Source organism: Pleurodeles waltl, chromosome 1_2 (assembly GCF_031143425.1).
Source record: "Pleurodeles waltl isolate 20211129_DDA chromosome 1_2, aPleWal1.hap1.20221129, whole genome shotgun sequence".
In the NCBI taxonomy this organism is placed as follows: domain Eukaryota; kingdom Metazoa; phylum Chordata; class Amphibia; order Caudata; family Salamandridae; genus Pleurodeles; species Pleurodeles waltl.
The window spans coordinates 450,551,268-450,576,312 of NC_090437.1; the positions used below are offsets into that span (position 1 = coordinate 450,551,268).

The window sequence follows — 25,045 nt, forward strand, 5'->3', positions numbered from 1 at the left end:
GATGCCAGGTCTAATACTGAAGATGGATCCGCCAGCAGGAATCCAAATGAGGGCTCCTCTTTATTCATGGGGTACAAAGGCGTACGTAAGGGAGATAGAAAAGCACCAAAGTTACACAGCATGGCCTTTTTAAAAGCCTTGTACTGCTGTGGGATCACGGAAGGCGCAGAGAACTCAGGATGCATCAGATCAGCTGCAAGATTGGCTCCTTATTTGGAGGTGAGGAGCAAATTAATCTGACACCTTTATGCTCTTGTGCCTACTCCTTTTATCAAAAGTGACAGCATGGGGTCGAGTTCCACTTTGCTTTCTTATGTTTCCACTTGGACTTCGACTAACCTGTGGACTTCGACTATGAAGAACACTCCTTGCAGGAGTGGCCTTGGGAGTGGGTCAACATCCTCGACTTGGTAAGAGAGTGAGACTCACTCGAGGCCCATGACATTTTCTTGTGTTCCACAACATACAGTTTCCAGCTCCTCCATCGCCTTTGGGTGCATGAGAGTACACTTGTTGCATGAATTGTATTTGTGCCCAAAGTCCTAACACCAAAGACACACCTCATGTAGGTCCGTAACCGTCGTATGTATTCTGCAGTAATGGCATGTTTGAAGCCAGTAGTATTAGGAGGAGACATTGTTCCTTGCACTCTGAATTTTGTACTGAGTCATCGAAAGATCGATGAAAGTGGGAGCGGAACTCTGGATCCACGTTCTAAGGCATGGAAAGAAAGGAAATGAAAGTGCACAGGGGTAGCAGCGCTTGCTTATATGTGGCTCCAATCCATCACTGCTGGGGTGAAACAAAGCCTATGCGCAGCCACACAGTGCAACCTAGCATAATGCAGGAGCACTGCTATGAAACATTTCTGGATCCAATCTAGTACCTGGGGAATATTCTAAAGGTGAGGAATGTGTCAGGGCACCCACCCGTGAGGAAGGAGATCTCATCTAAAGTCTTCACCCGTAGCACACAGTTCTGCATTTACTTTAACAGGCCAGTGTTTAGTGCATTGTCACATGGGCTTTAACCTACAAGGGTCCACAAAAGCCCTAAGAGAGGGCACTGCACGCCTGCTCAAAAACCCTCACCATGGAGGAATGTTCCTGACTATCAGACACTAGCGTTGACATACTCATTCTACTCTGGCCTGCGTGTTACAGCTTATAGAACAGGATGATTCTTTAATGCCAGTGTTGATATCCTCCACAAAAAATCTGTAAAGTTCCAGGTTAGATGGCTCTCTGATCACTCCCTTCTATTACTGAAGGTTAGGGAAAACCAGAGGGAATGGGGAGTGTTTGAAGGCTGAAAGTGTGGGACCTTTGGGATATTCCTGTGGCAGAACAACAGTTCACATTGACCAGGCTGTTCTTTTCAGCGAACATGAACAGTGCTGATTCCTGTGAGATTAGGGGCAGTCTATAAGGCAGTTCTCCTCAGTCAAGCAATGTCAACATTCATCTTTAAGAATAAGCAATGGACAGAGATGATTTGAATCTGTTGTGCTGTCAGTTGAAGGGACTTTGGCTACAACTGGTAATCACAGGGGCCTTAAATATCTGAGCGATTAATTTAGGACAGTCCTTACAGATGCTGCTAAAACACACTCCATTGGTACAAAAGATTCTATATGAGATGGGGAATAAGGTAAGTAAGCTTTTAGTTTGGCTGAGCCGTCTTAAAGAGGCAACCAGATGGTATGCTACCAGAATACCTTCAGAATATTATCTGACATAACTATTTTGCCCTAAATATCACTTACTGAAACAGCACACTATTGGAGTTAATAATAGAAAACCTTCAAGCAATGGGACGACGTTATTTAGGACACTACATTAATATGTGATAACATTTTGTCATACAATATTCTGACATACTTCAACCAGATGTACAGAAAAAGTGGAAAATTCCATGGGGAGACTGATATGTGATGAAGAGGTGTTTGATGAAGTTTTTCTTGGATATTATAAGGGACTATACAAGTCTAGATGGATAGTCCAGTAATGTAGTCCTGGTACAACTGTTCCATCAGGATCCGAAGATTCTCCATGTCACAATACTTAACCGGGAAAGGCTAGACGTGGATCTTATGGTAGAAGAGATAAAGATAGTGGCTAGCTATAATCAGAAAAGATTTCCAGCCCCAATAATCTCCCAGTCAAGCTGTTTAAACATTTGTTGGGCTTACTGGACCCTGAACTACTGCAGTTGTTAAAAAGGGCAAACTCAGAGGGCTGCATACTAGCTTATTTCTGGCAACATGCCATTATAACACTTATGCACAAACACCACACACTTCATATCTCTCTTCTTAACATGCAGACCAAGATCTTTGCCAAGGTTCTGGCTAATACATTTTTACCTCTCATTACTTCTTGATAAAACCCATGGCACTTTATGCAAAGGTGACTCCTCTGAACCTGAGAGAACATGCAAGGTAGGACTGTGAGCATGCTTTTTGGCATTAGTCAAATTCTGCTTGAATTTCAAATCCTCATGATTTGCTTGCTTGGTTAACTTACAGCAGTTTGAGGCACACCAAAATGGAAGGGAAACAGAATGACAAAACAATTCTTGTGTATCCACTGTTTGGCTGCTAAAAACCCTAATTTTGTTCTACCAGACGTCTGTTTCTGGGTTTTGCATATAACACTGTGGGTGACCTTGGAATGAAGGAAAATAGTATGACAAAATATTTCTTGTGTATCTACTATCTGGTTGCTGGAAACCCCTACCTTTGTTCTACCATGCTTCTGTCTCTGGTTTACTATGGGTACAGCGACTGCTCCAAATTCGATTTTAGTCTTAGATGTGGGAGAATACTGGGATTACCAACATACACTCTCCACATGCAACACCAGCCCTCAGAGCCCAGGTTTAGTGTGCCTGTAGTCTTTCAATCTCCAAAGGGTTGGGGCTGTCTCCAGGAACGTTAGACCAATGGTTAGGGCATGCCCATCAATAATGCCCACCCACTACCATGCATAAATGTGGCACCCACTTCGGAACACTCCTGAACCTGAGGAAGATCAGAAGAGGACTGATGTCTGCGACCTGAGAAGAGCCCTGGGCCTGCTCTCTGTACCAGGACAAAGAGGTGGACTCCAAGGGTCATAAGGCTGACCTCCCGTTAAAGCTACAGGGAGCTACTAAGTGTTTCTCCCTGCAACTGAGCCTAGACTGGACCATGCTGCTGTCCCCTACCTGAATCCCTGCGAGTCTCCAAGTGCATCCTCTGAGACATGTTAGAGGTTGATCGTGGCACAAAGGACTAAAGTCAGAAGGTAAAATCTTTGACCAGGATGAACATGATTGGTATGGCCAACCCATGCTCCATCACGGTCAGTGTCAAATTGCTCCTTGATTCTGGTCTGCCATGCCCACTGGCACTTTATGCCAATTAAACTGGCCATTTGCAATGCCACGTTATGCTTTTTGCACTATTTCTACTTAAAACATTAAAATTTTGTATCTCTGGTTGCGCTTATTGGAATATTTCTCATTTTCGTATCATTTTGATTATTAACTTATACTCTGTTTTTCTAACTCGGTTCGGGATTTTTATTTTTTTGGCATTTCACCTTTATTACTGTTTTGGTATTACTACATAAACATTTTACACATTACCCTAAGCTAAGCCTGTCTGCTACTTGCCATTGCTACCAGGTGGTTAAGCTATGATTTATTTAGTTACTTTAATGGTTCACCCTGACAAGGGTTGATTATTCCTTGAGGTGTGTAGTCACCAACCTAATTAATAATCCAATTTCTTACAGCTGTTACAGAACTAAAAGTCTAAGTGACTCTTGGCTTGGCACTTATTGAAATCTGAGATGAGGTGGAACGTTATAGCTATAAAAAGAATGTGTATAATCTGCACTGATGTTGGCTAGTAGGAATATTGCCTGTTAATGTGATAGTAATAGGACAACGGATTCTGAAATTTGGAGGAGGGAGATTGATTGGTCTTTGAGCACAGAAAAGTAAGCATATTTCAGCGACTGATGCCCTCTGGAGGGGGAATAATTTGAGCCTGTTTGATGGATGCTTAATAGTAAGATGGATGTGTTTGAGTTGAAGGGATGTGTTGATAATGGTGTGTGAGGTTTTTCAGGACACTAGAGGAACTTGAGTATATGTTAAAGAAATTCACTGTTCACTCAAAATATTTGGTCTGCAGGACCAGCTTTCTCCTCCTATCTGCTGGCTATCTTAGTTTGCATTTCTGTTTTAATTTTTGATTAAGCTGCCATCCTTGCTAAACAGTCCGCATCTCACTGGTGTTGCTTGTATTTTATTGTTATGCTCTTTAGAATCAAAATTAAAAAAATATTAAGAAAACTGCCCTCTGCATACACTCCCGGGACAACTTATTGTTGTAAAGGAATGAAGTGCTTGAGAATGTCACTTCCGATAAATTGCTTAACTATTGAAGAATTTGGCTTAAATGTGAACTGAACTAAGCATAAGCTCTTTCTTCTCTTTGGCTGTGTTGCCCAAGCAAATTGTGTCTGATCTACCTTCTGTTTGGGCCCCTGCCTGCTTCAGGTACCTGGGTATGCAGATCATAAGGACATGGGAGGAAATGCATATAGCCAGACTAGGTTCCCCATTAGGTTACTGGGCAGAAAGACACATTTTGAAAAGGATACCTATCTCACAAATGAGAGACTGAGAGAGAGAGAGAGAGAGAGAGAGAGATAGAGAGAGAGAGAGAGAGAGAGGCGTAATTAAAATATGTATCATATTTCAAATCCTTTACTGGTTTCACAATATTTCCATGGTCATTCCTAGACAGAGGTTGATGTCATTACCAGTATACTCCTCCCCCTGATCGGGCTGGTGAGGTCTCTGAGAAACAAACTCAACACTCGTCTCTTCCTAACTCTGACAGAGGCCTTGCCATGCTTTCCTTCGAGAAGATGCCCAATTCATTTTTTTTCATCCTAGTTATAAAAAAATCGACAGCCCCCACATGTTCTTACGTGCAAGATACATTAGGTATTCACTACCTCCATGTACTACGGTATCTTTTTCCTAAACAGAGCTCAGGTGATAACTGTCCAGTGGAATCTACACTTTTGCAAACATCAATTCATCACCTTGGTACCGCCAATTTACATTCCATGACATGCTGATACAGAAAAAATCAGTTATTCTACCTTTTGCAAATAAGGCAAATGTTTGGAAATGTAGTGCTTCTTCCAAAATTCAGCCTCTCTACTACAGTTCACTTCTTTGGAGCAACCCGTCTCAACAAAACCGGGACATTTCTCCTTCATAATTTACAAAATAGACTACCTGGTTATGACGCAAAACCGGCCATTGTTTCCCCAAAATCACACAAGTTATAGCCCATATGGATAATGGTTTGAAGATAATAACAGCACTTTATTCGAGGCTAAGAATCTTAGAGATCACCACCACACTAGGGGTTAGCGTCATGGGCGAACTTAGGGCTTACCCCAATTAATTCACTACAAATGCACTCGTATAACATCCAACACACCTGAAGCAAGACTCAAATGTATTCAATTAGGTAGGTCAGGAAAACGCCCACGATGCTATTTCTTAAGTGGAATTTTCTTCTATGACCTCGGAATGCCCACAGATATATGTGTTACAGTCTAGGGCAAGTAATACTGTATCCGCTTTACAGAACACACTCTGCATTCAGCTGTTTCGTTCTGCATTGGGACTTACATATGATGTACTTTCAAGACTAGACATATATAGAAACACATTTCTATTGTTTGTACATCAACCCTTAGTGCAGTAGGTCTTAACCTGTGGTGCTGAGACACCTGCTCAGGGGGTGGGATACCTGTTAGAAAACTAAATATTATTAAGAGTTTAATAGGATGCATATGAATAAAAAAGCAATTTTTTAAAACATTTTTATTTAGCATTTGGTTCAAACGTAGGACACATATGTAAAGCCTGGTCATCATGGAACACACAGGGCACTCATGTGCCGGGCGCCTCTTTCAGCAGTTTACAGAGTGGTCAGGAATCAAACGCAAAACTCAAACAATATAGCAAAAAGAAATCAACAAGCAGCGCAGCATAATGCGTGGGGTTTTCCCATTTGTTCTTCCACAACATAATGAGGTAGAAACAGTGACGGATTTACATTGGACAGTTCTTGGGGGTGGGAAAGGAATAGGGGGAGGGAGGTGGAGGAGGGTAGCAACAGACCAGACGCAGCCTCAGCATCCCCATTGCATATCCATTATCTCCTACCCATCAAAAACTCACTTCATGTGAGGTTTCATGGAGGCTCTGTATCCGTTTCAGTGTTCGAATCGGCTGTGCAGGGTGTCTTAAGTATATGGGATCCTTGAGTAGGGAGGAGAGAGGCCGCCATCAAATCGGCCCCCTACAAGGTATTCAGCATGTCCTCCCACATGCACAGATCCCGTTCAGCATCATCTATGCGCACAGCTTTTAATTGTCGCTCTTCTGCCACACCCCATCCCGCACACCAGCTAGCCTTCTACCGCTAGCGAGGGGCGCTGGCTGTGTCCAGAGAATTGCCATTCTCCTCTTGGCCAGCACCAGACCCAACAGAGCGTATCTGTGTCGCATTAGGGCTCCTTGTTGGGAGCCCTCCAAGCAAGCAGTACTCCACAGAAGCCTCCACCAACACCTGTTGGACTCCCTGTAATGTGTTCAGGACACCCTTCCAGTACCCTGGCACACACTACAATCCCAGGTCATATGCAGACAGTTAGCTGGGGACACCCTACAACAAGGGCAGCTCTCCGATTGGGCTCTATTAATCCTGTGCCAGCGCAGTGGGGTCAGGTAGGCTTGGTGGAGGTAATAAAACTGAGTTCGAACCTCGCATTGCTTAGGATTTCTCTGACCAGGTCAAACGCTCTCTTCCAGGCACCCTCCGTGAGGGGCATCGTCAGCTCCCCCACCCACCTGTCCCAGACCTCTGACATGTCAGTTTGACGATCCTCCTTACGGGCTCTGTAGAAGCACGAGACCAGGCCGCAGCATGACCAGGGTCCAGTATCAACTGCAGTGTCCGAGAATCTTGTTGCTCGTTGGGGAACGTCAGCCAGATCTTTGGATCATGCAGGACACTTTGGTGTATTTAAAAAGTGACCCTGATGTAGGTCTAACACATCCCAAGCCTCTGCCATCATCAGAAATGCACCGGTGAGGTATAAATCACCAACAGTATTACAGACGCTTGCAAACCACTGCGTCAGGTCCATCACTGATTGGATGTCTCGTATGGGCTTCAGCCAACGAAGGGACAAGAGTTTAGTTTAGGGAGCCAGATGGAACACCCGTTTTGCCACCTGTTCCCACGCCACCACCACCTGCTGAACAATGAAGGGATGGTAATCGGGGATGCCCGCCCTCAGCATAAGGCAGTGTAAGAGGTTTGCCTCAGCACCCCACATACCCAGCAGATTCTTTGCCATGTTCAGGCCGTCAGAACACCACTGAGCAGCATACTGCAAGAGGCTCCCGAAGTGGTACAGTCTAAGATCCAGCAGTCTAAGCCCCCTAGATCAGTGCTTAATTTTAGTAGATCCAGCTTACCTCTGCTGCGTTTACCCGCCCACACCAAAGACACCAGGAGTTTGTTGCCAGTGGTGAAGGTAGATGGTAGAATGTTGTACATGGCATTGTGCAGAGCATAGAGGCATCGGGGTAGGAAAACAATTTTGCATAACTCAACCCTGCCCATCACTGAGAGTGGTAGGTGTATCCAGAATCAGGTGGAGTCTTCCAGTCCCCGTAGGACTTTGCCCATAATGGGGTCATAGCATGCTACCAGGGTAGACGCTATCTGGATTCCCAGATACCAAAAGGGATCCCTCTCCCAGGGTAGCACTGTCACAGGAAGCGCAGCTGGTGCATCCTCGCCAATGCAGCCAATATAAAAGGCACCGTCTTTGGTTTACTAATCTTAAGGCCTGATTTAGCTCCAAATTCAGACATAATGCGTAATAGTATCGGCACTGACTGCTCAGGGCAAGTGACATACACCAACGTGTTGTCTGAATAAAGTGAGATGTGTGTGATGCCCCTCGACTTAGGCCTCCTACTTGGCCATGTCAAAGCCGAAGACATATCGCCACCGGCTCCATTGCTAAAGCAAAAAGGAGCGGCAACAGGGTGTACCCTTGTCTAGTGCCCCTTTCTAGGGGAAAGCCTTCAGACACCACGGGGCCTGTCCGGATCCTTTCGCAGCAGGATCAGTATAAAGCAATTTCACCCGAAACAGAAAGACCGTTCCCTGCTCCATTCTTAGTAGAACCTCCCAGAGGTACACCCAGTGCAGTGTGTCAAACGCCTTTTCGATATCTAGGACAATTAAAACCGCCGCTATCCCACTGTCTGAGACAAAGTGTAAGACGTGACAACCACCACAGGTTCATGTGCGTCCCGCACCCCGGCATGAAACCACACTGGTCATAGTGGATTAAAGAAATTTCCATGCCAAGTAATCTCGTAGCTCGTAGAGAGCTTTTGCAAGAATTTTGACGTCAACTCCCAGCATTGACAAAAGATGGTAGGCGCTGGCATCCAAAGGGCTTGAAGAGCATGACAACTATCTGCCCTTCGCACATGGTTTGCGGCAGTATCCTGCACTCTTGCGCTTCCAGGAGCGATGCACGCAGATGGGGAAGAAGCAATTTGAAATAAGTCTGGTAATATTCCACTGGCAGCCCATCTAGGCCAGGCGCCTTACAACGCGCCATTTCCTTGACTGCCACACCCAGTTCTTCCGATGTGGACTCCCCCTCAAGACTCTCAGCGATCGATCGTGAGACAAGGGAAAGGCGAACTTAGAAAGTTGTGGGACTTCACCACTCTGTTGAACCGCTGTGCACCACAAACTGACGCAAGGTGGTCCTGCAGGAGCAGACTAATTGCAGCCTGTGATCCTACAAGAGTGCTATTGCGGCGCTGCAAAGAGAAAATCACTGTGGGTGGACGTTTCCTCTTGAGCAACCACACCAGTAGGTGTCCAGATTTATCACCTCTGTGGTTTAAGAGCTGAAGGCTGACAGCATCGGCTTATGTTGGGCCCCCAGTGTGAAAGCGTTTCATTGGAGAGTCACCAATGGTCTTTGCTGCTCAAGCAGCGGCTCCTGCGTGTTGCTATCAGATCCCTGGAAGGATGGCGCTGTAATTCTACCATTTCCATGGATCTCCAAACCAGTCCCACACTGCCTCAGGGCTGGTGAATAAATGTGAACGGTCATTATGTAATACTTTTAGCTTTGCTGGGTAAAGAAGCATGTAGCGGAGTCCCATAGCTCTCAGCTTTTGTTTAACTCCCCCGAAGGTCTGGCATAATGTTTGTACATGTCTGGCATAGTCAGAGAAGATACGAATCACATGGTTCTGAAATTTGGGGTCTCTGCCTTCATGGATTGCCCTTAAGATTGCTTCCCTGTCTCTATAGTTAAGCACTTTTGCTAAGACTGTGCATGGGGGGAACCCACACGGGGCTTAGGCGCCAGAGCACGGTGAGCTCTCTCGACCACAAAGCAGGTGGACAGTCAGGCCAAAGAGATCGTCATCTTTATCCAGTGCTCAAGGAAAAGTTCCAGGCCCTGACCTTCTGCACCCTATGGGAAGCCGATGACAACAGCGCAAGCAAACCTTCACATCCTCTGCTCTGGCCACTAGTGTGCTTGTCCTGGTTGTTGGAGAGGCCTGCTCACAGGGCCCCCGTAGTCTGGATACCTCCTGCTTCGTAAATAATGCACGTTCCACCATGACACGAAGATCTGCATGCAATAGGCCCACATGCTGGGAAACAGCCTCTATTTTTGCCTGGACTACTACACTTGAGACCTCTATTGTGGCACTAGTCAGGCCCTGTGGCACCATCACACATTCCTGGTTCTCCTGTGGCGCGGGGTGCAACCCTGTATTTGATCCCAGAGCTGTAAATTGGTCCTTCTTGGTCTGCTGTGCCCCTCCTCTGTGGTCTGTCTTTCCCCATATTAAGTGTCAGCTGCCAGTGGCAACCAGGCAGAGCCACACCTCAGGGCAGCGGGGGCACCAACTGTGAACCTTGGGTGAGTGCAGCACGAGCAGCCCCGCAATGGCGAGTGGCACATTGAGACGCCGAGTCTGCATGCTTCCCGGTAGAGTGCAGCATGAAGATCTCTGCTAATCTGAAGAAGGGGTGGTCTCCCATAGCACAGCAGGGGGGAGAAAGTGCTGTAGCAGGTGAAGTGTCCGTGTATGCCTCTTGGTCTTGTCAGTAGGGGAATGTTCCAACTGTCCGACACCCCAAGGGGCACCCCACTGGGTCCCCTGGGATCAGGGGACCGTTCAGGTAGAGACTGCACTCCTGGATGGTGGGGGGAGGTAATAATCACCATATGAGTCCCACCTCATGGCGCACCGATGTCAGCAGAGGTAGTAGATACGTTAGAGGGCCTCCACACCCACCACAACTTGTCCACGCCACTACCTGTAGTCTAGCAGGACTCAGCGGAGCTGAAAAATCACGTGTGAGCAGACCTATATGTGGCTGGGAGCAGCCAACAAGAGGTCAGGACATCTGCAGAGCTGTGGTCTTGACACTTGAGGATTTGCAGTGGCAAGGCGATGTGGCCCCTCTTCATGTTAGACGAGGGGGCAGTTTCCCCACTCCCAGAGCGCAATGCTTGTGGCAGCAGCCAGTTATTTGGTAGAGATTTCTGGTGTGTCCCGGGAGGGAGGGGGGATGGAGGTCGCACAATGCTAGGTGCGTATCCCCCTAAATTTACAGCCCCCGGCTCTCTTCAACCAGGGCCACCGAGCAGATCAATCCTCATAGGGGGAGGGCTGGTAAGGGAGCTAAGTGTGGGAGTGGTTGGACGCCGAGTGTCGGCCTGTCTTTTATGGGCCCACAGGAGCAGTAGAGGGGGGCAGCACACATACTTTTGCAGCAGGCTCACCTTGGTCACCTGGGCGATCAGATTTGGTGAAAAAATGGCTCTTCCAGCTCCGTTTTGTGCTGAATGCACAGCTGGCTAATGATCTTGATGGATGGGCTGCGGGGTGGGGGCAGGATAGATGCAGGATAACGGGGCAAGCCTACAAATTTGTGGCCACCATCTTGCCGCATATGCCACACCCCCCACAAAATTTAAAATATAAAAAGAATTCTATAACTCTATTGGAATTTGAAATTGGACGCTAAATATTAAGTTACTATTCTCAGACTGATTTGTGGGAGCGGTCAGACAGAATATAATATGGCAGATGGTTAGTCTCAATTGAATTTAGAAAAGCTCCGGCCTTCCCAATAAAAGTAAAATTTTGATTTTTTCATATTTGTTTGTGAATTACATAAAATATTTCAAAGTATTTATTTGATGAGTGCCTGTTTCCATATTTGTGTGTATTGTTTTGCAGTTGAAATCATCGAAAATGCTTAGGTCAGGATCCCCAGATTCCAATAATTATTCTGTGTGTTCCCCTGAATTTTAATAATGATTTAGTTGATGGTCCCAGATTCCAGTAATGATTCAGTGGGAGTCCACAGAAGTCAAAATGTTAAAAACCACTGCCTTAGTGCAATACATTGTGAGTGCCTCCCCACACCAACTCAATCACACTGGCACCGCATTCTGATTACCAAGCTCATGTTATGGAACAGGCTATTGATTCCAGTGCTGGTATATCTGTAAATATACAGAGAAAGTTCCGAATCTATGTAAACATGACTGTTTGAGAACTGCACATGGCAAGATATAGGACTACTGTGCCCTCTATGTCATGATACCAGTAATTCAGCAGTTGACCTTTATTACTGTTTGAACTGACTCAGTTTATCGATGGATGTTTTCCTTGGGAAAGTGGGATGTATACAACTTTATGTGGACAGCAGTCTAAAACTAAAACTGGTTGCAGCAGTGCTAGGAAATACTAAATAAATATATTTGTGTGGTTAGTGAGTAATAAGAACTATTCTCTCTTGTCAGGTTCTACCCATGGATTTCCTGAGCCTGATGATCTGGGTGGTGATATCCATACCATGCACCATTTGTGGGTCAACAAGTACTACAACTAAACAAGACACAACTACGTCATTGCTAGTAGGTTTCACATTAAAGTAAAACAGTTTCAAAATGTTTTGCTATTGTTTGATTACAAAGTGAATTATATGACGAGGTATCATTCCAAGTCTGAGGTACTGAGCAAGGTTTTAACCTTGAACCTATCTACTATAAAATAACACCATGCCAAGCTGATAGAAGCATTAGCCCAGTTTATTATTTTGGACATTGTTAGTGGGGTATACACCAGATCATACAACTGGTAACGAGAATAAACGGATCTATGTACTAACATAAAAAAGAATTCCAACAGTTTATCAGAAACAAATACTATACAGCAACACAATACACTTCTTAGTGGCTAGGTAAGAAATGTTTAAAAGTTCTATAAATTAGAATATTTTGCTGAAGTAGGTTAAACGAATTGGGAACACGTTGCGCTGTTTTACAATGGGTTCCGTAGAGCAACAGTCATCTGACGCCACTGAAATAAGCTATGATATCTGTTGAAATAAACCTGGACTATATAACCAACCTATAATCTTGCTGGACACATCCATGTAGAGCTGAGCAGTAACTGCCACAGAGACTTGGTTTCCTTTAGGATCCACTCAAGCTAGATATTACCTGTACAACCAGGATGTTCATTCAGTTACACACAATTCTAGTAGTATCACATCAGACACTGGTTTATGCATGCATATTTTTCCTGATTATGTCGCTTATTTTATGATTTTTTTTTTTTTTTTTTTTTAGAAAATCAGCTGTTGATTTGAGGTTTCAAACTGAAGAAGACTCAGCACCAAACCTCCCAAAAGGGAACAAAACGTGTAACACATTTGTAGTTTGCTTCTGCATAATCATAATACAAAAAAAGTAACAAGAAGCACTAAAGTCTTTGTGCATCTGCATCTGAGTAACATAGCTCCATCTGCATGTGATTTCATGGGTTGCCAGGTCTCACAGACTATCAGAAAAAAAAATCACAGAAAAAGGATGGGTACCTTCTGGCTAACAAATACCTTGCGCCCTAGGGTAACTATAACTTGCGCCCTTGCCATGCACAGTTTTCTAATCAATAATTTTATTACAAATGTTGCAGTGCTAATATCAAACATGCCATACAAGATCTCATCAATTATATAAAATGCGAATTAATTAGCTGTGCATGGCGAAGGCGCGTGTTATAGTTACCTTAGGGCGCCAGTTACAGTTACTTAAAAGAACTCTAATTATAACTGCTGAATTTCGATGGTTTTGTACGAGTAAATTCAGAACCTAACTATAACGTCCCTTTAACCTTAGTTTTTTTCAGTGAATTTCAATGTTTTTTGTAACGTAAAGCAATTTTAATTACTATATGTTATTCCAAACCCTGCCTTTGGCTGTGGATGGCGGGGTTGTAGGAAGCTGGCCTGGTGTGTGGTGGATACCTATGGTGTTATCACCCTATACCAGGTCCAGGTATCCCCTATTAGTGAAGTGTAGACAGTGTCTAGGAAGCCAGGGCTCTTAGAGGTAGCTGTGGATGGGCAGCCGAGACTTATCTAGGAGACATACAAAGCATATGAAATACCACTATAGTCACACAGCACTATCACACCTGAAAGAACCACACAGTGTTACAAAAATAGGGTAACACAAATACTAGATTACTACTACGCAGCCCTCTCAACTGGAGGTAAATAAACACCTATTATATACACATTAGCAATTAGTAAGGAGCATAAAAATAACAAGCATTAGCAAAAGTATTAAAAAATAGTGAGGGCCCTAGGGGAGAGCCAAACCATATACTAAGTAAGTGGAACGCGAGATACAGCCCACCACCCAAGGATGCGGAATTGTTAGAGGGGAGCTGGAGGAACTAGGAATCCCAAGAGGTGAGTACCAGAGTTACCCCCAGCAACCAGGAGAGCAGAGGTAAGTACCTGGTTTTCCCCAAAACCAACAGGAGGACTTAAGGAAAGGATTATGCAAGACCCAAACCAGACTTGAATAACCCAAAGGTAGATTACAGCAGAAGAAGACCCGCAAAGGAAGGGGACCAAATCCAGTTTGTTATGGAGTGTCTGTTCGGTCGTGGCAGGAGCCACTACCCACCCTTCTGTGGATGCAGGACCAGGGCGACGAGGGACATAGTGATGCAAATCGTGTCCCAGGTCGAGTGTCGGGTTGAAGTTGGTCAGTGGTGCAGGAAAACTACTAACAAGCCTTGGCAAATGCAGGAGAAGGAAAAGAAGTGTTGCAAGGCTGAAGAGGATCAGCCAGGTCCAGGCGACTCGACCCTTGAAGGGGAGTCCGAGGTGACCCTCAGAAGCCGGGAGAGCCATCAGAAGAGGATGCAGCCCCCACAGGCAACCCAAATGACAGCAGGCACAGCAAGTCGCAGTGAGGCTCACTCAGCACACCTGAAGAGGAATCCCACGTCGCTGGAACAGCAAAAAGGAGACAGTGCTTGGCAGGAAGAAGTGCTGGATGCTAGGGCTACACGGAGCCTGAAGATCCCTTGGAGAAGGAGAAAACAAGCTTTGGTAGCTGCAAGAATCACGGGGCACAGGTGTACTGTCCTGCAAGGAGAGGCAAGGGCTTACCATCTCCCATGTTGGACAGCTGGCAGAGAAGACCCAGGGGACCATTCCAGACCACCACCTGTAATGCAGGATCCATGCAGTTCCGGAGGAGAGCAGATCCACGCAGTCGGTCGTTAATGCAGTTGGTGCCTGCAAATGCAGGGGAGTGACTCCTGCACTCCACTGGAGATTCCTTCTTGCTTCTTCGTGCAGACTGAAGTCTTGCTGACCTCAGAGGATGCACAGCCGGGGAAAAGCTGCAGTTGCTGGAAGGAGCGAGGGAAACAATGTTGCAAAGTGAAGTCTTTGCCGGAGTTGCAGATTGTCGGTTCCCGGAGGGCCCAGACGCAGTTCCAGAGTCCAGAAGATCAAGTAAACGATGCAGAGGATTCTTGGTGGAATCTTGCACGTCGAATCAGAGGACCCATCCAAGATGGAGACCCTAAATAGCCCGTAAAGGGGGTTTGGACACCTAGCAAGGTGACCACCTATCAGGAGGGGCCTGTGACATCACCTGCCTGATCTGACCACTCAGATGCTCCCAGGGGCCTCTGCACATCTTGGTTTCAAGATGGCAGAACCAAGTGGCCATCTGGAGGAGCTCTGAGCATCACCCCTGGGGTGGTGATGGACAAAGGAGTGGTTTCTCCCCTTTCCTTTGTCCAGTTTCGCACCAGAGCAAGGATCAGGGGTTACTGGACTGGTGCAAACCAGTTTATGCAAGGAGGGCACCAAATGTGCCCTTCAAAGCTACCCCTCCCAAGCCATGTCACACCTATTTCCAGGGGGAGAGGGTGTTGCCTCTCTCTCCCACAGGAAATCCTTTGTTCTGCCTTACCCTGCTTGAGCTGGTAAAGCAGCAGGATGGCAGCAACCCGTCTGGAGGGTGGCAGCAGCGCAAGCTGCTTGCAAAACCCTGAAAGACTCATAAGAGCAATACTGGGGGTCCTTTAAGAAGCCCCCAGAGTGCACAGGATCATACAACCAATACTAGCAGCAGTAGTAGGGTATGATTCTGACATGTGTGATACCAAACATGCCCAGGTTCGGAGTTACCATTATGTAACTGAACACAGGAAAGCTGTGTCCAGTACATAGGTAAAATGGCTTCCCCGCCCTTACGTAATCCAGTGTGATGGAGCTGGAGTTCGTAGGGGCACCTCTGCTCATGCAGGGGTGCCCTCTCACACAGGGACCTGCACCCTGCCCTCTGGGCTAGTAGGGCCTACCATAGGGGTGACTTACAGTGATCTGGTGCAGTGACCTGTACTGAAAGGGTGCATGCACCTTTTCACGCAGGCTGCAGTGGCAGGCCTGCAGACACATTTTGAATGGGCCATGGGTGGCACAAACATGCTGCAGCCCATGGGAAACTCCTGGTGTCCCACTGCCCGGGTACCTAAGTACCATATACTAGGGACTTATAAGGGGGCACCAGTATGCCAATTGTGGGGTGTGCAAAGTCCTAGGCAACAACATTTAGAGCTAGAGAGCACAATTAATGGGATCCTGGTTAGCAGGATCCCAGTGAAAACAGTCTAAGCATGCTGAAAGCAGGCAAAAAGTGGGGATAATCATGCCAAAAAGAGGGTATTTTCCTGCAGGGGTTGGTTGCAAACAAGACCTTACAACCATCCAACCCCACGCCACGCACGTCCTTTGGCAGTGGGCAGCGCAGGTTGGCCACAGGGCCTGTCTTTGTCAGTGGATCTGTGAGTGGGTGTGTGAATGAGTGGGTCTGAAAGGGGGTGTGTGAGTGAGTGTGAGGGGGGCTCATGAGTGTCTGAGTGGGTGTGTCAGTGGACGCATGTGTCTCTGAGTGCATGTATGAGTGAATGAATTAGGGTATGCATGAGTCTGTTTTTTCTTTCACATTTTTCCATATTCGCGAATAATTTGTGAAAATTCACGAATTTCTGGGAATATCATACATGGTGATGCAAAATTATTTTAAACAAATTAAACACACCTATATCACACCACAGGGTCAGGGTACCTTCACCCTGTCCCCTTATGCCCCTTTCCAATTGGATTTTGTCCCGTGAAATAAAACGACAGCCACAACTTTGTAGTCAGGTTGCTGTCAGCCAATTGCAACGCTTCTTTTTTGCACGCTTATTCTTGAAAAATGTGTGAATTTCGCAAATTAGTTGTGAAATATTCGCAGCCAGAGACATACAAATTAATTTTCCCTTCACTAGCTTAAAAACTACTGAACAGATTTACACCAAATAAGCGAAAGCATAATCTGCGTACCAACAGCTATCATTCTGCCAAATCTGGTGTGATTTCGTCCACTGGTTTGGCATGTAGTCCTGTTGAAAGAATCTTATGGGAATTAATATGGGAAATGCAATGTTTTTTTAGCTCTTTTCTTCTCAGCCCCTGTAGGAAGTTGGCTCTGTATATACTATCTCAAAGTGAGAGATAGTGTGCACAGAGTCCAAGGGTTCCCCTTAGAGGTTGATAGTGGCAAAATTAGATAATACCAATGCTCTATTTTGTGGTAGTGTGGTTGAGCAGTGAGCTTATTAGAGGGTAGTGTTAAACATTTGTTGTACACACACAGGCAATAAATGAGAACACACACTCAAAGACTTAACTGTAGGCCAATAGGTTTTTATATAGAAAAATATTATTTTCTTAATTTATTTCAGAAACACAAGATTCAGAATTCAAGTAAGTACATAACCTGTAAGGTACTTAGCATACGTAAATATGGAACTTTGAATTAGAACCGTAATGTACACAGTTTTGGCAAAAATGGCAATAAGCTATTTCAAATGTGGACACAGCAAAAAAAACAGTCCCTGGGGGAGGTAAGTAAAGGTTTGTTTGTCAGGGAAGTGAAGCACTTACTAGTTCAGTCTCTGGGGCATAGGCAGCCCACTGTTGGGGGTTCAAGTTAACCCCAAACACCCAGCACCAGCAACACAGGGCCGGTCAGGTGCAGAGGTCAAAGAGGGGCCCAAAAAACATAGGCGCCTATGGAGACTAGGGGTGCTCCGGTTCCAGTCTGCTAGCAGGTAAGTACCTGCGTCCTCAGGGAGCAGACCAGGGGGGTTTTGTAAAGCACTGGGGGCGGGGCACAAACAGGCACACAAAATACACCCTCAGCGGCACAGGGGCGGCCGGGTGCAGTGTGCAAAGTAGGTGTCGGGTTTTAGATTGAAATCAATAGAGAGACCCGGGGGGCACTCTGGCGATGCAGGCAGGGCACAGGGGGGCTTCTCGGGCCAGCCACCGACTGGGCAAGAATGAGGGCCGCCTGCTGGTCACTCCTGCACCGGTAGTTGGTTTCTCTCAGGCCTGGGGGCTGCGGGTGCAGTGCTTCTTCTGGGTGTTGGGTTCTTTGTTACTGGGCAGTCACGGTCAGGGGGAGCCTCTGGATTCTCTCTGCAGGTGTTGCTGTGTGGGTGCATGGAGGTCATCTCAGGGTGTACACATCATGGGAGTCGGCTGGGGGTCCTCTCTGCAGTGTTGGTTCTTCTGGACACGAGCCGGGGGCATTGGGTGCAGAGTGTTGGGGACTCACGCTTCCAGAGTGATGCTAGAGTCCCTTTAAAGATGTTTTTTTCTTTGTAGATTAGACAGAGCAGCTGTCCACTGGAGTTTCTTGGTCCTTTGGGGACAGGGCAGTCCTCCGAGTCGGCAGAGGCCGTTGGTCCCGCTGAATGCTTCTCTGTTGCAGGTTCTTTGAGTCTGGAGACAGGCCGGTGGGGCTGGGGCCAAGTCAGTTGTCGTCTCTGTCGTTTCTGCAGGGCTTTCAGGTCAGCAGTCCTTTTTGTTTCAGGTTGTCAGGAATCTGTTTTCCTCGGTTCAGGGTCACCCCTAAATACTCAATTTAGGTGTGTGTTTAGGTCTGGTGGGCAGTAGCCAATGGCTACTGTCCTTGAGGGTGGCTACACCCTCTTTGTGCCTCCTCCCTGTGGGGAGGGGGGCACATCCCTAATCCTATTGGGGGGAATCCTAAAAAGAAAGTTGGAGGATTTTCTAAGGAAGGGGTCACCTCAGCTAAGGACACCTTAGGGGCTGTCCTGGCTGGAGGGTGACTCCTCCTTCTTTTTCTCATTATCTCCTCCGGACTTGCCGCCAAAAGTGGGGGCTGTGTCCGAGTGGGAGGGGGGAATCTCCACTAGCTGTAGTGCTATGGGGCGTGTAACACCAGGCTTGAGCCTCTGGGGCTCACCGCCAGGTGTTAGTTCCTGCAGGGGGAAGTGTGAAGCACCTCCACCCAGTACAGGCTTTGTTCCTGGCCACAGAGTGCACAAAGGCACTCACCCCATGTGGCCAGAAACCCATGTGGTTGTGGCAGGCTAGCAGAAACTGGTCAGCCTAGCACTAGTAGTTGGACTGGTATACAGAGGGCATCTCTAAGATGCCCTCTGTGTGCATTTCTCAATAAATCCCACAGCGGCATCAGTGTCGATTTATGGTGCTGAGAAGTTTGATATCAAACTTCCCAGTATTCAGTGTAGCCATAATGGAACTGTGGAGTTCGTGTTTGACAACCCCCCAGACCATATACTCGTTATGGCTACCCTGTACTTACAATGTCTAAGAATTGGCTTAGACACTGTAGGGGCATAGTGCTCATGCAGCTATGCCCTCACCTGTGGTATAGTGCACCCTGCCTTAAGGCTGTAAGGCCTGGTAGAGGGATGACTTACCTAGGCCACAGGCAGCGGGTTGTGGGCATGGCACTCTGAGGGAAGTGCCATGTCAACTTAGTCTTTTTGTCCCCACCAGCACACACAAGCTGTGAGGCAGTGTGAATGTGCTGAGTAAGGGGTCCCCACGGTGGCATACTACATGCTGCAGCCCTTAGAGACCTTCCCTGGCCACAGGGCCCTTGGTACCAGGGGTACCATGTACGAGGGACTTATCTGTGTGCCAGGGCTGTGCCAATCGTGGAGACAAAGGTATAGTTTAGGTAAAGAACACTGGTGCTGGGGCCTGTTTAGCAGGGTCCCAGCACAATTTCAATCATAACTAGCATCAACAAAAGGCAAAACGTTAGGGGGTAACCATGCCTACAGTGGAATTTTCCTAAAGCCCCCGCTTGACGGATCACCCTGAAACTTTCCATGCGCAACAAGAATCACTGAGACACCTTTTTTGGAAAATTTGGTGAAGATTCATCAAATGATGCCAAAGATATAGGCAAGTTAAAAAACGCTTTCCTATGGAAACATGGTTCTAACTAAAACTACCTAGTGGCGATCACTACTAGATAATATATATAATAAGAGACATTATTATATATATATATATATATATATATATATATATATATATATACTGTCTCTAATAGCTGATATAGCACATAAACAAATACAAATAAAATAGTTGCAATTATTCAAATGTGCATTTCCATTACCCAGTCTTACCCTGCATTACCCTGTGTCACAAAATACATGCAACAACCATGACAATGCATCATTTCTAGGTTATTAGACCCCAAGTACATTCAGCAAGAGAAGATAACCACTGGAATGAAAGGGTGTGATAGAGCCAATTAGCTAATATATGGTACACTGTTGGATAACTGTAGAATTAATGTTTGGAAGTAGTGTGGATATAAAACAATAGGTTGTAAGGCTGGTATGCCATTTATGGTTGGTGTGTCAAATGGAAGCAATCTGTTAAGCTGGATGATCATTGTATGATGTTTCTATACTGCCTGTCTGTTTTGTCGCTAGTGGTGAAATGAGATTTAGAGAAAGCAGAATGTGGCCACACAAAGTACAGCCATAGACATCATCAGCTCTGTATCACTGTGTGATCTTGATAATTATGCACCCTAACATTTGAACATTTTGAGTATTGTCCTGAATTAACATGTAGGTCGAGTAAGAAGCACACTGTTGTTTTGGTTCCATAGGCCAGGACAAACTGTATCCTGAGGTTTGGAAGAAGAGTGTATAGTATACCCACTTCCACGCTGTGACTAGGCAGTCACTGGTTATTGTCAGCTCACTTAATTTAACCAGCCTTCTTTCCCACTGACTTTAAGCTTTTTTCATTCCTCTGTAAACTGTTTACTGTTAATGAAATTATCATTGCCTCAAGCCTACATAAACTATCTTTGCTGGTATGAAAACTTTATTTTCCTCTAGGCCACTGTGGACTCTTTCCCAATTTAGATATCTGGGTGTGCAGGTTCTATGCATTAAGTAGCGTATCATACTGAAGCTAATCTCAGGGCTTGCTGTCCTGTTGGTTTAAGGGAGTTGCACCTTTGAGGGTGCATAAGTTACCTTGTATGGTGTACGGTTTTGGTGCATGTTGGCATGTTTTGTCATCTCCTAAGGACAGAAAAAGAATATGCTGCTCAAAAGATTGCTACTGTAAGGCTCACTGTGAGGTGCTATGCCTCTCACACAGTGAAGGATGCTGGTGCCAATAGCAAAGGAAATCTGAAGCCACAAAGCAAAGAGCTTAAATTGACAGCCCATAAAGGAAAAGGGGAGAGATGCATGACTTATTTTGGAGACAGACACTGCAGAACCACATTTTTGCTAAGTGACAGTGTGATGTCAGTAAAGACTGCAAAACTGCATGCTGCTCTGGGATGACATTGTAAGCCGCAATTAGCCAGAGGACAATGTAGATCCATTAAGTGGACTCAGGGTGAATTTTATTAACTTGTTATTTCTGTTCTCTGTTCTGGGTTTTTGGTTTGTTATATATATATACCTACTGTATGGGTGTGTTTTGTTGTGCTAGAGCATTGGATCACCAGGGCTACACAGAGAATGTTCATACTCCCAATATCCTAGTCCTTTCAAGAGAAGCCTCACCTAATAAGAAAACAACTGAATAAATTGCTTGAGAGTCACCTGGTGGTGAATGAAAGTAAAGTGTTCTGTCTTAAGGCAACATACTTTGTAGGGGTGTAATTTGGAATGGGAGTAAGCAGGATTTATGATAGCTTACCTGATACCCATGGCAGGGAAAATGTCAATAGGTTCTATGAGATATGTCTTATAATGCTAGAGAGCCTTTGTGGATCTAGCGCTGTGAGACCATATGTGTGAGTAGTGCGCTCTAGAAAAGATTGATTGATTGATTGATTGAAATGATCAAGGATAAATGCAGTGTTCAATGCCATGAGCTGTGTTCCAGTATTGTGCTTTGTAGACCAGTTAATCTTAGACCATTTAGTAAGATATTATGATATTAGAAAGTGAAAGAAAGTTACTAGTTCATAAACTGTTGAGAAATAACCACAGATAAATAGCCATTGGCTAAGATGGTTGAGCATACAGCTCACTGCAAAGAGAAAATGTATAGCAGAAAAAAGAATCCATATAAAGCAGTGTTACACACAGTGACCCTCAGTTTTAGGAGGGTGGTGAATGGTCTATAAGTCTGAGTTGTGAGCCATGAGTTTGTTAGAGAAGAAAGGATAATGACATGTTTTAACTGTAGCAAGTGTGATACATGTGGCAACTAGCAAAGAGTGTGTGGAATATATAGTGCCATTTGTTGTGATTGTAGCAAAAAAAGCAACGTTTTGAAACTGTGCCTAATCAGTAAAAAGTACAAAGTACAAAGTGTGGAAGAATCTTGTGAAGAAGCTGAAACATGGTTTGAATGTTGAGAATTTAGTAACTGAAATGCTGAACAGAGACATTTTAATGGATAGAAAGATAGTACAAGTGGTAAAGGATGAGGGTTGCCATTCACGTTACTTGATGGGGAAGTGTTTGACAGAGTACTGCAAGATTTGAAAGTGTTGGGTGAGAAGACGGATCTGAACTGATTTAATGTTAAAAAGTTCTGATGGGGTTGATGGGTACCATGCACATGGCAAAATGTTTATATGAATTGTGACGGCATAACCATATTGCACAGAAGGGGTTTTCACTTTAAGGATGGTGACATAGGAATAATTTAGGTACAAAATTGAATCATAATGCTTCTGAGCTAGGTAAATTAGTTTGTTTTATGTTTATGCTGAAATGTTGAGCAACTTAACTGTGCTCAACCATAAAATCATTTTGAAAGCCATTGTTGTTCCTGTTAATAACAAGGTACATCTCATGCCGTATTTGGCAAGGGAAATGTTTATTAGAATTCTCTGGCCACTCAGCACAGTGGGGCTCATACATGTGCAAAGTTGTATAAGACTTAAAGAAGGATACTGGGTTAAACTGGCATCCCATGCTCACCATCAAATAAATGGTGGTAACTTTGGGCAACACATGTAAACATAATGCAGCATTCTTATCAGCCTTTATCGACTTAAGATCAAATCCCTAACCACCGATTTATTTTCCAACTCTGCTCGATGCTTACAGGTTCTGTAAGATGCTGTTTAGTTCAGTATCTTTTTCAAAGGCTTTTGCAAAGGTAATTTGAAAAAATTACCCTGGGTATTGCTCTGTTACGATGATATTTCTGTGCGTGGATGTGGTCTTAAACAATAACACAGGGTTCTCTGTGAGATGAAGAGAAGAGAACGAAAACTTGTCAGTTAATAAAAATATAAATGTTAACACAGTGTCCGTGGTGTGTTACAGCTTTGGTGTATTATTTAACGGAATAAAAATAAGCCTAAGTTCAATACTGCATGACCTAGAGAACTTAGAATCCTTAGAGCTCTCATTAAGAAGTGTGCATTTCTTCTGGTCTGAAGTACACTAAGAAACATCTGAAAGTGGCATTTTGAGGTCAGAAGCATCTAAAGAAAGCTGTTTTTGGTTTACATATTAGAAATAATTAAGAAGAGACTAGCTCTCTAAAGAACAAAGATGACCATTTGGGACCACTCAGCTGATCATTTTTAAGACGCACCAATGAACAAATAAATCTGGTGGATATTCTAGGCACCCAGCAAGTACTTGCAGTGCCGCACTAGACAAATGCATGCATAATCATCAGAAAGACTTACTGTAATAGAAACACATTTGACAGCCAATAGTTTAAACAAAGGTCTCAGACTTACTCCTTGGATGGGTGTAAGGCAGGCACAGAAGGAGCAAATGGGTTTTGTTAGAAATGCCCCAAATGTTTGCCTTCTGTAGTAGAACATGTCTTTGTTGACCATAACACTCTGCACACTTTACTCTTGTTAACCAGAGGTCAAGTACTTGTGCTTTTCTAAACTTGATAAAATTGGCATATACTTAATTGGCACATTTAATTTACTTGTACGTCCCTAGTATACAGTACAACATGTACCCAAGGCTTATAAATTAAATGCTATTTGTGGACTGCAGCAGTCACTGTGTCACCCACTAAAGTATCTTAACAAACTACAAGAGAAACCCTTACACCCATGGGAACCAGGGTAGAGAATAATCTTTAGGCAACAACTGTTCTCATTGGCATCATTTGCAAAAGATAGCACGATAGGAGGCTAAACAACATTGCAATGAAATCAACATGTAATTCATGGCACCTTAATTAACAGTGACAAGAGGCCCCTAACGTCTTGTCCTGATGAGACCGTAGTATGTCAAGTGTGGGTTGAAACATCATCGACTTGCTCAAATAACAAAAAGTCATATTTTGGATGTACAGTATGGAATAATTTGAGATCTTTATACTGTTGTTTGTTACCATCACATTAGCCCATGCCTAATTCATGATTTATGTAACTGGTTATGTTGTAGCTTTGTCACTGAGGGCACATTGCACTATGCTCTACTGTTTGAATGTCGTTATGTGTAACCTATTGCAGTTGATATAAAAAAAACTCGTCACTTTGATTAAGGTGGTTTCTGTGAATTATTAAAAACATGTTGATTTCTTTAAGAGGTTAATTAGACTCCTATCACAATATCTTTGGCAAACGATGCCAATGAGAACCATTGTTGCCTAATGAGTATTACACAAGAAAGTAGCAAAGTAAACATTAATATAGGTCTGCTGGCTGCCTGGGTGGGCAGTTCTTAATGTGCCATTTTGACTTGGCAAAATAAAAATCTTGCCAGGCCTCAACTTTTCTTTTAATACACCCCTAAGGTAGACCCTGAAGGCCCATAGTGCAGGATGCACGATATTTAAAAAGTAGGATATGTACATTTAAGGTTTTACATGTCTTGACAGTGAAAAACATACACAGTTGTTTTTCACTGCAATAAGGCTGGCTCTCCTGACAGGTAAACACTAGGTTATGTTGTAAGAACATATAGGGCCTTATTATGACCCTGGCGGTCACCAGACCGCTACGGTCACGGTCGCAGTCGGACCGCCACCAAAGTGGCGGTCCAACCGCGACATTATGACTGTGACGGAGCTGCCACAGTCCAACCTCCGACATTACCAGGCTGCCGCCAGCCTGGGGGTACAGGTGGTCCCGGCAGTTGTAATCCCCATTCACCAGCCTGTCCATGGCGATTTACACTGCCATGGAAAGGCTGGTGGAATGGGGATTTGGGGGGCCCCTGGGGGCCCCTGCACTGCCCATGCGATTGGCATGGG

The 25,045-nt window shown here is 45.0% G+C and overlaps 2 protein-coding genes across 3 annotated transcripts in view; one reads left to right on the forward strand and one right to left on the reverse strand.

Moving 5' to 3' along the window:
* Positions 1–25,045, reverse strand: part of IFT74 (intraflagellar transport 74) — a 464,653-nt gene that overhangs the window by 332,141 nt on the left and 107,467 nt on the right. The window lies entirely within an intron of this gene.
* The window catches only part of LRRC19 (leucine rich repeat containing 19), a 73,126-nt gene that overhangs the window by 13,617 nt on the left and 34,464 nt on the right, over positions 1–25,045 (forward strand). Inside the window, exon 2 of the mRNA XM_069240743.1 lies at positions 11,964–12,077. Coding sequence (XP_069096844.1) covers positions 11,973–12,077 — 105 coding nt within the window. The 5' untranslated portion in view covers positions 11,964–11,972. The remainder of the gene's footprint in view (positions 1–11,963; positions 12,078–25,045) is intronic.